This window comes from Lepidochelys kempii, chromosome 10, assembly GCF_965140265.1.
Source record: "Lepidochelys kempii isolate rLepKem1 chromosome 10, rLepKem1.hap2, whole genome shotgun sequence".
NCBI classification, from domain to species: domain Eukaryota; kingdom Metazoa; phylum Chordata; order Testudines; family Cheloniidae; genus Lepidochelys; species Lepidochelys kempii.
In genome coordinates this window covers 20,751,798-20,764,950 of record NC_133265.1, presented here as the reverse complement: position 1 = coordinate 20,764,950, position 13,153 = coordinate 20,751,798, and the positions used below count along the sequence as shown (strand labels likewise).

Here is a 13,153-nt window from a genome sequence, read left to right as displayed (position 1 = left end):
CCTGACTTCTACTAACAATATCCGTGACAAAACGGGGAGCCTGGGCTCCAGGGTTCCCCTCCGGTGGAGGCTCTGAGCTGGGGGGGTCCCCCCGTCGCCCGCAGTGGCCGGAAACTGGGGGGGTTCCCCTGCCACAAGGCGGCAAGGGTACCCCATGGCTCCTTGCCTCCACAGGTGGCTGGTGACCTGCAGCTCCCAGCCAGAGCTGGCTGAAATCACGGAAGTCTTCAGAAGTCATGGATTCCATGACTTCCATGACTAAATTGCAGCCTTACTCATGAGTATCACAAGCTTTGTCAATACAGTTACATCAGCAGAGCTTCTAACGTCCATCAGTCATTTCTGTATTAACATCACATCCATGGAACTCAACAATATACATCAATGCAGCACTAACAGAATATGCTACAGTTCTGCAACATCAATTAGGAGATGTTAAGAGTCCTCCGGGAAGTTACAAGTTTCACAAGATACGCTATTGGAACTTTTAAGCTCCAGAAAGTCTCAAGAAAGGTAAAAGCGCAGCTGGCACAGGCAACAAAGCTTATAATTTTATGAGATCTTGAAGTGGAGATTGTAACTTACATTGTAACTTACATAAGGCCTGAAACCTGTGGCTCATGACAGTTACAAACTCAGCAAGTAACACTGGCAGCAATTGTAACAATTGTGGACACTGTTTTACTCAGGATGACCCTCAAATAAGTTATTGGTGTCTGAGGAGATTCCAAGTACTACAGGCTAGTTCCAAAATTAACAGTGTAATTAAATATCTTTTTAACATGGAAAGTAAACAAAACCAACATTGTCCACAATTTTTTTAAACTGAGAACAAGTATATATGATACATTTGAAACTGGTAAAGTGTAACTCTATTTTGGTACTAGAGTGTGGATGTTAAGAATACTTTTCCCAAAAGGAAAAAAAAGTTAGTTCTCAAAATTTCCATGGCTAAAAATTATAGCTTCTTCAATCAACTTACAACTTTTGAAATAAACAGTTCAAAGCATTAGAAATATCAGACTGCTTCTTTAAAGAATTAAAGGGAGACACCAAAATTCAGGCTAAGAATGGAAATTGTCTTTCACCTTGAACTATTAAGTCACTGCTATTATCTACATAATAAAATTCCAGGATTGTCGACCTGTGTGTCACTCTGAAGCCTAGACTGTCTGTGGAGTCATTGTGAAGAAATGGAAACAGCTATGTGGTTTAGAACTCGTTTTGTTCAGATTATCACAAGGCTGAATCATTACTGGGATTTGCAGTCTGTTACCATCCAAATTTTTAAATTCTCAGCCATTTTGACTTTATGAATTACAGCTGTGCAACAGCAAGGTCTGTATCTATGTCATGCCAAGAGTCCCAGACCATTGCGATATCAGAGAACTCAACCAGTTACCACCCTGACTCTACAGCTAATTTGAACGCAACCTCTTAATTGTTTGTATGAGATGGTGGATTACTTGGCCCAACTGCCACAGCTGTCTGACAGCATGACCTTTAAGCTACTATCTCCATAAAAAAACTTCTGAAGTGTAACAGATTCTTACCTCAATTAGTTTTCTTTCATAGGAGTTTGCTAGTTCCTCATGGTTTTCTATTTGCTTTTGTTCAGGTATGGTAAATTCCCCATCAATATTCCAAAGGTTTGGCAGAACTAAAACAAAACAAAAAAATACAAGAGTAGCCTACAAAGGAAATAAATATAGAAGCTCTTAAATCTCTTAAACACTTTTTTGAAAATGAACAGCTTTTAAAAAATCCTTGAAAATAAGTATCCTAATATGGTGCAAATTGTATGCGAGTAATATCAAACAATAAACTAAATACTGGAAAAAGTAATTTCAATGCCAAGGGTGCTTTCTTATAAGGTTTAAGTAATTTCCCATAACTTAACAGCAAACATAAAAACTGAAAATGATTAGCTATTTGTGTGCATGGTTCCCTAATTCATGCATGCAGTCAATATAATTTTACACCTAAGCTATCTGAAAATTTAACTCTTAACTCTTTAAATTTAACTCTTAAAATCTCTGCCTATTTCTTTTTAACACATTTAAATTTATTTTTTTATGTTATCTGTATGATTTCCAGACTTACAATTCCCATTTGTTCTGTGATTCACCTACTATGATTAGATTATTTGTTCTTCACTAAAAGGGAAGCTGACCTTCAATACTTTTACACTATATATTGATGGGGACAGACCTCAAGAATATTTAGTAAGAATCAAATAAGTAATAACCATTATTAAGACGTTAGTCATTTTGTGTGCACGTTCACAATAACTGTGTTCTAAAATTAGATACACAATTTTATTAAATTTAAAAGCCTGACCCAAAAATATAGAACTACTCTCTAACTTGAAGTTTGCATAGTTTCGAAGATAGTTGATTACATTTCCTTAGTCAAGATACTGTAATTTTGAAAAAACAAAGAACTGTTGTTCAGTGAGTAAAAGTACACCAAAACTCCATAACCTTGACTAAATTACATTCAACAAATCTCAGAATACAATTCCATTTCCCTACAAGTCAATCAAAATTTGCTGAATAAACTATGATGGAGTCATGAAAGGAGAGTCCAATGTTGCCCGATCTCATATTACACATTAATTATATTACTTAAGAACCCCAGTTATTACTTTGAGGGTTGACAGGTTCTTGTCCCAAGATCAGGCCCAGTATTATTCAAATTATTATATAGCTGGGAACCCCGATGTGCACCGTTTCAACACTCAAGCTATAGGAACTCTTTTATATTTACAAGTATAGTTTATTAATACATTTAGCACAGTCGGAAATACCCCAACTCAGTAAGGTAGATAGATATACTACAGAATGTACATCTGCACATCGATATACTCACACCATTTCCTGTAGAACAATCTGAAATGTTAGCCATTATCTTCCTCCTCACCCTTACCTTCCCCAACATCACCAGTGGCCATCATTCAGGCACCTCCCGAGGACTACATCTCTCTCTCCTTCTGCCCCTAGGCTGGGATACCACTTTTATAATACATTACACTGACACCGCAATGTTCCGTGCATATACAGTGGGGGTTTTCCCGCTTTTCCTTATTTGTATTTCCTCACCTTACTAATGTTGGAGTGTTTTTTCCTATAGATTAGTATATCAGTGATCCCAACTTATCATTTACATCCATTCATTACCACGGCTCTTTCATGGTTAGATATCACATTTGTTATTTCTGTCCTAACTGGTTATTTCAGTTCTCTCCAAAATTCCAAGTTGTGGTGTACTTGTTAAGTTTAAAAGGGTATAAACTTAGGAAAGCCCCTATGCCAACCTGCTTTAACACATCCTATATGTTAAAGGTTGCAGCCATATATGGACCTTATGCGTTAGCTCGTCACCATCCATCTAGGTGAAAGGTCCCAAACATATGTATGCTAACTTTGCCTTTGCTCAACATACAAGATGTGACCTGCAGGTCCTTGTGTTACAGCCAAAATATACTGTAATATAAATCTATAAACCTATTATAATAAAACAAATAATGAAACCCATAAGAAAATAAGAAACTTATAAGAAAAGATAGGTAGGCAAGCAAGCAGGCAAGGCTTATCTCATGTATCTCATGTATCTGTTATGTATGTCAGTTCATTTCCAGGACACTTCTGTGGTTGACTAATGTATCTGTGGTCAGAACTTCCCCTTAAACTCTATTTTCAGCTCCCCTAATACTGGGGTTTTCTGTTGGATTGTTTATTTGTGCAAAGTTTATGTGTTCAAAGTGCATAGGTATCAAACCTTATGCTAACTTGCTGAAGCTAATGTCTTACAGCATACAGCCTGCAGGCTCCTTGCATTACTGCTGAATATAATGCAAAGCAGTAAATAAAATAAAGGCAAGCTAGCCCACTGGGCTACACAAACAATACAGAACAACATTTGAGAGTGATCAGATAGGAGAGGAAAATAAGTCAATTACTGCTTTTTCAGATCACTGTGCATTAGTTGTGAATCAAGTGACCAAAAATTTAATACCCTTCTAAAAAAACATGTGTCAATGAAACTATCATTGAATTCAGAAAAACAATGTTTCAGAACATTCAGAAACAACTTGACCGTAAAAGTTAAGATTTAATTAACTATTTTGGCTCCATATTCTGAATCACTTGGTATATGATTCTGGATCACTTGGTATGACTAAAATACTATTATTTAAGTGTTGCAAGAATAGCTAATGTTCAGAATTTTTCTTACACAAGTTGCTGCAGCATTTAGGGTACAACCTGAACTGAAATTATTTTTCTATTTTTCAGAACTGCCAGCGAATGAAAAAATCAGTTATTAGCGGAGCTCTGGATTCTTGTCATTAGTGGTGGTGACGAAAAAGGAAGAAAGATCATAGCTTGATATTCAGAACTCAGATTGAATTTGCATGGTTGGAAGAAGATAATGATCATATATGTAATAAAATACAGTTCTTAAATGGTAATTTGTCAAACTGTATGCTACTAATATACCTGTGCTACTTGAAAATGTGATCAGCAGCCAATAATCTGCTGTGAAATGATGCGTAACTGCCATCACTAACAACACCAAAGCTGATAACATTATGATTTATATAGACATCTGTTCTCAGTTAGAGGCAATTTTTATCCTACATTTATAACTGCACAACAGGAAGATATTGTTCAAATACAAAAAATGGTAAAGGAAAAAAAATTGGCAGAATGCAATCCTGATCTTAAATCAAAAGTCAAAGTTTCAAACATATTATGCTAAAATTAGAAATAATTATTTTTATGGTACAGAAAGACTACTTTTTAAAAGTGTATTTTTAAAATTTTTTTTAAATTAGGTTATTTATGTTTAGAACATTTTTGAGGTTTGCTTTTAAGGTCCTGTTGTCTTCAGACCCATCTAATTTACCATTCTTTTTCTAAATTTGCCTAAATTAGTTTAAAAGACATGCAAGAGCTGTTTTTATTCATATGTGCTGTACAGCAGAAATTTAAGTTTTATGGATTAACTATTTAGACAAAACCTAACACTCTAGAGAACTGAATAGCATCTGCTTAGGCTCAGAAGGATCAGATATTTATTGATAACTCTCGGTAATCAACAATTTCACTGAATACACAAACCAATGAAAAAATATTTTCATTGATAATTCAAATTTACAGAAAGGTAAAGTAGAAATAATGCTGCTTGAGAATTTAAGAGTTTGATTTAGGATATCCATTTTGTATATTTTGACATGTAACACTGGCAATCTGTATTTTAATGGTTATAAAGCTTTAACATTTTGAATGTCAAGGTCTACTGTCATTAAATAATGAAAGTCAAATGGAGTTTACCAGAAGTCACAAATAAACACTTGTGAAAGACCCAAAACAGCAGATCTCTAGCTTCAATCTGCCACAAAGTTTATGGGTAACCCTACACCACATTCACACAAACCATGGCAGATGCGGATACTTGATGCACAAATGGAATATTAAAAGCTCTCCAGTGTGTGACTGTGGTCAATTAAAACAGACCACATAACTATAACAACTCAATGCTTGATTCACAAATATGAAGGAGGCATTACAGCGATTCACACTGCTACTCCTGATGCAATTATTTGGCTTAACCACCTAAATGTAAAATTATAGTTGTTGTTCTACATGTATATCAGTCATACGAAGAAGAAGATTAAATAATTATTGCCTGAAATCCCTATTGTCTGATCCCCTCAGAATTTCCCACAAGTGTAAAAACATAAGTCAATATAAATTCCCCCACCCCCAAAATACTTTAAAATCCACAGTTTTTCAAAGTGTGGAGTTTTGATAGACATAGAAAAAATGCTTTAAAATAAACATCAGTGTTGGCTGTCAAAATTCTAAAAAATAAAAATTGAATTCTATCAAGCCTACATATTACTAAGTTAATTATTTTTAAGATGAGTCTTAATTCCTATTTGACAATGATAGAGTAGATATAGCAAGATACTGTAATTTTACATCCTGAATTGCTTTTATTAAGCTTGGATTACTTTCTTTTCCTACAGTCAATTCTTTGAAAGAGTTTCAATGCATGTCTATGATCTAAGACATCAAACTCAGGGACACAAAAAGACTGAGCATAAATTACAGCAGAATACACTTTGTCAGGGTACTGTACAGCTCAAGGGATTGCCAGTGCATTACAGAGCCTTTCATCTGTAAGGCTCTTATTTAATTCCAAGTCAAACTGGCAGTGATCAAAAGCAGTCTAGTGGCCCACATGAAATGAATGACTATGGAGAGTGAACTTCCATTTAACCCCTCAGATACGGACCTTCTAGGTCAAAACTGATTAATAGGGCCCTACCAAATTCAGGAAAAACACATCACGGACCGTGAAATCTGGTCTCCGCCCATGAAATCTGGTCTTTTGTGTGCTTTTACCCTATACTATACAGATTTCACAGGATAAACCAGCGTTTCTCAAATTGGGGGTCCTGACCCAAAAAGGAATTGCAGGGGTGTCACAAGATTATTTTAGGGGGGTGGCAGTATTGAAGCAGCAGCGCAGAAGTAAAGGTGGCAATACCATACTTCTGCGCTGCTGCCTGCAGAGGTGGGTGGCCGGAGAGTGACGACTGCTGACTGAGGGCCCACTTCTGCAGGCAGCAGCGCAGAAGTAAGGGTGGCAATACCATACCATGCTCTGAAGGCAGAGCTGCTGCCAGCAGCAATGCAGAAGTAAGGGTAGCAGTACCATAACCCACCACAACTCCTTTTTGGGTTAGGACCCCTACAATTACAAATTCAGATTTAAATAGCTGAAATCATGAAATTTACGATTTTTAAAATTCTATGGCCGTGAAATTGGCCAAAATGGACAGTGAATTTGGTAGGCCCTAATGATGAATATTGACAGGATCCTATGGGGAAGTTTGTACTTCCACTACCAGGACTTCTGTGGCAGGAGGTGTGGATTATATACAAATAGTAAACTCAGAATACTATATTTTATCCCCAGTTACAGGACAGCTAATGTGCTTTGCTGTTGCTAGCATGCAGGATGAAATCCTGATTTCTCCCACTTTGTGTCATCTTCATTGCCATCTTCAACTGGACATTTTTATCCAATTCCAGGTACTCAGTTTCAATTCATTCAATTCCCAAGTTTTGTGAAATTCTGCCAAAAGTATTAAGTGCAATTTAAATTTGATTTCACCTTTTAGATGGCTCACTTCAGTTCAGCAAAATTCTAGTATTTCACCATACTGGTGTATGATCCTGTTTTTGCCACGTATTGTTTAAAGAGGCATCAGGATAACCATGAAGGATGACAGAAAGAGCAAGAGATGGTGAGAGATGCAAGCCTGGAGATGCAAGAGAGTGAGCGCTAGGAATGGAGAGAGTTAGCTTTGAGAGTTGTTTGGATTACCTTTCAAAAGGCTGCAGATTTATTTTCTGGACAATGATCACAACTTTGAATACACTTCTCTGGTTGGACCAGTTCCTTCTAGTTTGTTAACTTTTTCTATGTTAAGTTTTCTCTCTTAAATGGCTTGCAAATTATCTAAATGTATAAGAGATTCATAAATACATCTTAGAATGAACGCATTATTATAAAATCCGAACTGTCATCATACCCTTCACAATCACATTTTCACTTGCTCACTTGGCTTGCAACTGCAGCTTCTTAGAAACAGAAGTTTTGCTAAATGAAAAGCAGCTTGACAGTGAAAATTACTTCTGGCTTATAACAAAATTCACAGAACTGTCAATTTTTGGTCCTACTGCAAAACCAATTAAAAAGATCTATTGTGGGGTAGGGGGCATATTTTGATACTTTGTGTGTTAATAATTTTGAAAGTAATAAACTAGAAGGGTTTTTTTTATTCTTGCAAACTTAATTTGGTGTCTGAAAGTCAAGTTATGTTCCTTCATTTTCATGCATCACCTTTATCAGTACCAGATTCAACAGAAACCCTGGTGCCAAACTCAGAGTTGATGGTCTAGGGTCTCTAAACTTCCCGAGGGTACTATGGAGCAGTTTGAGAGACCTGCTTCATCCTGTGTCATTAACTCTGTGCCAATCCACACTCTTTCTGGAGGAGAAGAGCCTCCACAAGACCTGAGGGAGACCTTTGATCCGACATACAACTGGTTGCATGGTCTGTTTGAGCAGCTGCTTTAGGCAAAGGTTTCTAGCCACCTGACTTGGTTCCGTGAACGATTTACAAATCAAATATCACTCTTCAACGTGGGCCTCGTCCAAGTACAACAAGCACCGAATGTGGGGAACGCTATTGGGGATCACTCTCCTTCATGGCAGACAACATTGAGGTTTCACCAAGGAAATACTCAACTAAATCTAACCAACATTAAAAGCACCAACTATGTACAACTAGAAAAAAGTCACTACAAGATAGAGACTGTGAGGTTAAGAACTACACAGAGCTCCAACTTCAGCCATAGTTAGTGAGAAGGAATTGAGGAGGGGAAGAGGCAGTGCTGCCTCATATAGCCAGAGGAAGGACTATGAGAAAGAGGCCCACAATCCACCCTCTGCTGGTACTACAAGGCAAAATTCTCCAGCTCTGGCACCCTGGGCGCACGCACACACACACCACCTAAGTGGAATGCATGGCTGCAGCTACTTGAAGAAAAAACTATCTGAATCCCAAGCAAGAGAAAAAAAATTGGTAGAGAAGGGTTGCAGACCAGATTGGATGAACAAGCATCTCATACAGATTATTAAGAGAAAGCAGAAAGCCTACAAAGAAAGGAAGAAGGAATGGATCAGCAAGGAAAGCTACCTCTTGGAGGTCAGAAAGCATGGGAGAAAAGTGAGAACTGCCAAAAGCCAAGCAGAGTTGGACCTTAAAAATGAAATTAAAACCAATGGTAAAAGGTTATATACCAACATAAATAAAAAGAAACCAAAGAAAGAAGAAGTGGGACCGATAAGCACTAAGGATAGGGGTGGAAATTAAAGATAATCTAGATATGGCCCAACACTTAAATACTTTGCCTCAGTTTTTAATGAGGGTAATGAGAGGCTTGGAGGCAATAGCAGGGTAGCTAATGAGAGCAAGGATATGGAAGAAGAAACTATCACATCTGAGGTGCAAACCAAACTCAAACATCTTAATGGGACCGAATTGCGGGGTTGGCTGATACTCTCCATCCAAAAATATTAAAGGAACTGATATATGGAATTGCAAGTCCAATAGCAAGGATTTTTAATGAATCCATAAATTCAGGGGTCATACCCTATGGCTGGAGAACTGCAAATATAGTGCCTATAATTAAGAAGGGGGGGGGGGGAAGTGATCTGGGAAACTAAAGGCCCTTTACTTTGACCTCAGTTACATGAAGAGTCTTAGAACAAATTTTGAAAGTGAAAGTAGTTAAGAACATAAAGGTAAAACAGTAAGTGGGATAACATACAACATGGTTTTACAAAAGCTAGATCACACTAGACCAACTCATCTTTTTCTTTGAGAAAATAACCAAAATTTTTTAGACAAAGGAAATGGAGTAGATCTAATCTACCGGGATTTCAGTAAAGCTTTTGTTACAATTCTATATGGGAAATTATTAGTTACATTGGAGAAGGTGGGGATCCACTTGAGAGTTGAAGGGTGGGCAAAGAACACATTAAATGGGAGAATACGAAGGGTCATGCTGAAAAGTGACTTGTCAAGCTGGAGGGAGGGTACTAGTGGAGTTCCTCAAGGATTGGTCTTGGGACCAATCTTATTTAATATTTTCATTGATGACCTTGGCATAAAATGTAGGAGTGTGCTAATAAAATCTATGAATGACACAAAGTTGGGAGGGGCAGGGGGAGACTACCAATTCAGAGAAGGACCAGAATATCATACAAGAAGATGTGGATGAAGTGGAAAACTAGAGTAAAAGAAATGGAATGAAATTTAATTGTGCAAAGTCAGACACTTAGGAACTAACAAAAATATTTTTTGCTATAAGGTGGAGATGTATCAGGTGGAAGCAACAGAGGAGGAGAAAGACCTAGGTGTATTGGTTTATCACAGGATGACTATGAGCCACCGATGTGATGCAGCTGTGAAAAGGGCTATTGTAATCCTAGGATGCATCAGGAGAGGAATTTCCAGTAGAGCTAAGGAAGTATTATTACCATTATGTAAGGCACAGTGAGACTTCATCAGGAATATCATGTGCAATTTTGGTTTCCAGTGTTTAAGAAAGATTAATTCAAATTAGAACAGATACAGAGAAGGGCTACTCGGATGACCAGAAGAATGGAGAACCTCCCTTAGGAGAGGAGGCTTAAAGATCTTGGCTTGTTTAGTTTAACCAAATGAAGGCTGAAGGGAGATATGATTGCTCTCTATAAATACAAGACAGGGATAAACACCAGGAAGCGAGGGGAGTTACTTAACTTAAAGGCCACTTTTGGCACAAAAACAAATGCATACAAACTGTCCATTAACAAGTTTAGGCTTGAAATTAGACAAAGGTTTCTAACGCTCAGACTAGTGAAGTTCTGCAACAGTCTTCCAATGAGAGTGGTGGATGAAAAAAAATTAAACTTGTTTTAAGATTGAGTTTGATAAATTTATGGAGGGGATGGTATGATGAGATTGCCTACAATAGCATGTGGCTCACCACGACTGCTATTATCAAATATCTCCAACAGCTGGAGAAGGGACACTTAAGAAGAAGGGTGTCCAGTTATCACAGAGAATTCTTTCCCAGGTTTCTGGCTGGTGTGTTTTTCCCCACATACTCAGCATCTAACTGCCATATTTGGTGTTGGGAAGGAACTGTCCCCCATGTCAGATTGGCAGAGACCCTCTCGAGATTTCACCTTCCTCTGCAATGTGGGGCATGGGTCACTTGCTGTTTCAACTAGAGTAAATGGTGGACTCTCTGTAACTTGAAGTCTTTAAATCAAGATTTTAGACTTCAGCAACTCAACCAGAGGTTAAGGGTCTATTACAGCAGTGAGTGGGTGAGGTTCTATGGTGTGCAATGTGCAGAAAGTCAGACTAAAGGATTATGATGTTCCCTTTTGGCCTTAAAGTCTATGAGTAACTTTGTCAGAACAAACAGAAACTATAAGAGATTCAAGAATTGGGGAGTGTGACACTGCACCCTATATTCTTCATAGTGATATTATTATTATATGATTATAGCATAATTATGATGTATTTTATGCAAGACAGGTTGTGTAAGGTGTCATTGGAAAAGTTATTATTTGATAAATATGATTATCCTATTTGTATGCATATATCATTTTTGTATCTGAAGTTATAAATGTGGACTATGTTCCACGTGGGTAACACTCCCTAGACAAGATGCTTTCAGTCTAGATAGCTGGTTGGGAAGGGCCTGTTCAGGGCAATGAGCCATTATGGAAAACAACAGGCCTTAGGAGAATTTTATCCTCCACCTGGTGAGCCTTCCTGAGAACACTCCAGACAGCCTGTAAGTAATGACTCTACAAAGATATGTGACCAGGCCACATGATTCTGGACTCCATCTTTGGATGTCAGTATTTTTCCACAAACCAGTCTGGGAACCAAGTTTTGAAACAAATGGTTCCCGCCATATGTAAAAGCTATATAAGGCAGGGAGTGACATCAAATGTTGTTCTTCACTCCCCACAGAAGACGACTCCTGGAAACAGATGAGAAACAAAGACTGAACTGGGGGAAGTGCTTGACCCAGGCTAAAGGGATGTCTAGCCTGTGTACGAAAGACCTGGGGATTGCAAGCTGTACAGCAAGTGCAGCTTGTGCCTTAAGAATCTGCAGCCCACTTCTATCATCTGTCAGGGTGAGAGATTGTTAATTCAAATCCTATCTTTCTAGTATGTTAAGCTCAGTTTGCATTTTTGTTTATTTACTCAGTAATCTGCTTTGATCTGTTTGCTATCACTTATAATCAATTAAAATCTATCTTTTGTAGTTAATAAACTTGTTTTTGCTTTACCTAAACCAGTGAGTTGGAGTGACGTGTTTGGGGAATTGTAGCTCAAGGGGCAAAGGCTGTTGCATATTCCTCTCCATATTGGGCGGGGGAGCCTGAACTCTATGAGCTTACAGCTGTGCAGTTCCCTGTGCAGCGCAAGAAGTATAATTATGGGTTTATGATCCAGAGGGGGATGCGTGCCTGGGGAGCTGAAAGTTACTTTGGGTTTAGCCTTTCTACTGTTGGTTAGTACAGAGGCTAGTCAGGGAGTCAGCAGCTGGGCATGTATGCTGTGTGTATGCTGGTAGAAGTGTATGAACGGGAGCATGTCTGCAGCTTCTCACAGCAGCACAGTGAGAGAGGAAGCCCAGGCTGGTGAGTCAGGGGGCTCAATGGTACCCCAGTTCCAGGTGGCACCCCCGGTGGGACCCATCACAGGGAGAAAGGGAGAATTCTGAGAAAACGTGAAAAAAATAAAATGCAACAAAATGATGAATTATCAGAAGTCAGTGAGCAACTACAGATTTCCTAAGAGACAATAAAGTAACTAGTAACAGAAGAGAGAAATATTGCTGTGAAACAGAATGAATTCAATAAAAAAATTAAGTGTGGCAGAACGTACAACATTTGCTAATGGACAAAAAACATCAAAAATTGCTGGAAATGAGGTCACACAAAAACTTGATTTAAAAAAAAACAAACAGTGAAAGGAGATTGCCTGCATCCAGGAATTTTAAGGGAGGATTGCTTTTCCTTGCTCAAGAGGCACCCTGTACTTAAATGACAAGGCAATGAACAACACAGAAAAAGAGAAACAAGCAGCAGAAAAATAAAAGACCAGACTATAATAGATATGGAAAACACTGTTGTAGGCTAACAAGCAATTCATATATATTTTATGTGATAATATAAGAGACAAGATGCCACAGCAAAAAAACAAGAAAAAAGTTTCACCTAAATGAAATGGTCACATGCCACAGAATCCATCAGATCAATATTTGCCAGCAGATCAACAAGCAGGCAGGATGCTAACAAGCATAAAAATAATGAAAAGAGAGAAAGCAAAGAATATCAAACTAGCTGCTTTTCAGACCTGAATGTATTTCTCTGATCAAAACACATCAATCAGATATAGTAAATAAGAGCATTAAAGGCTTCAAGTGAAACCAGAGTAGTAGTGAACTCAGACTCCTCCGAGCTTCCCTTCCTAACTACGATGGTATAAATAG

General features: G+C 38.0%; 1 protein-coding gene across 1 annotated transcript in view; it reads right to left on the bottom strand.

Annotated features, from left to right (window-relative positions):
* The window catches only part of SNX29 (sorting nexin 29), a 451,551-nt gene that overhangs the window by 261,991 nt on the left and 176,407 nt on the right, over positions 1-13,153 (bottom strand). Inside the window, 1 exon segment of the mRNA XM_073362374.1 lies at positions 1,554-1,660. Coding sequence (XP_073218475.1) covers positions 1,554-1,660 — 107 coding nt within the window.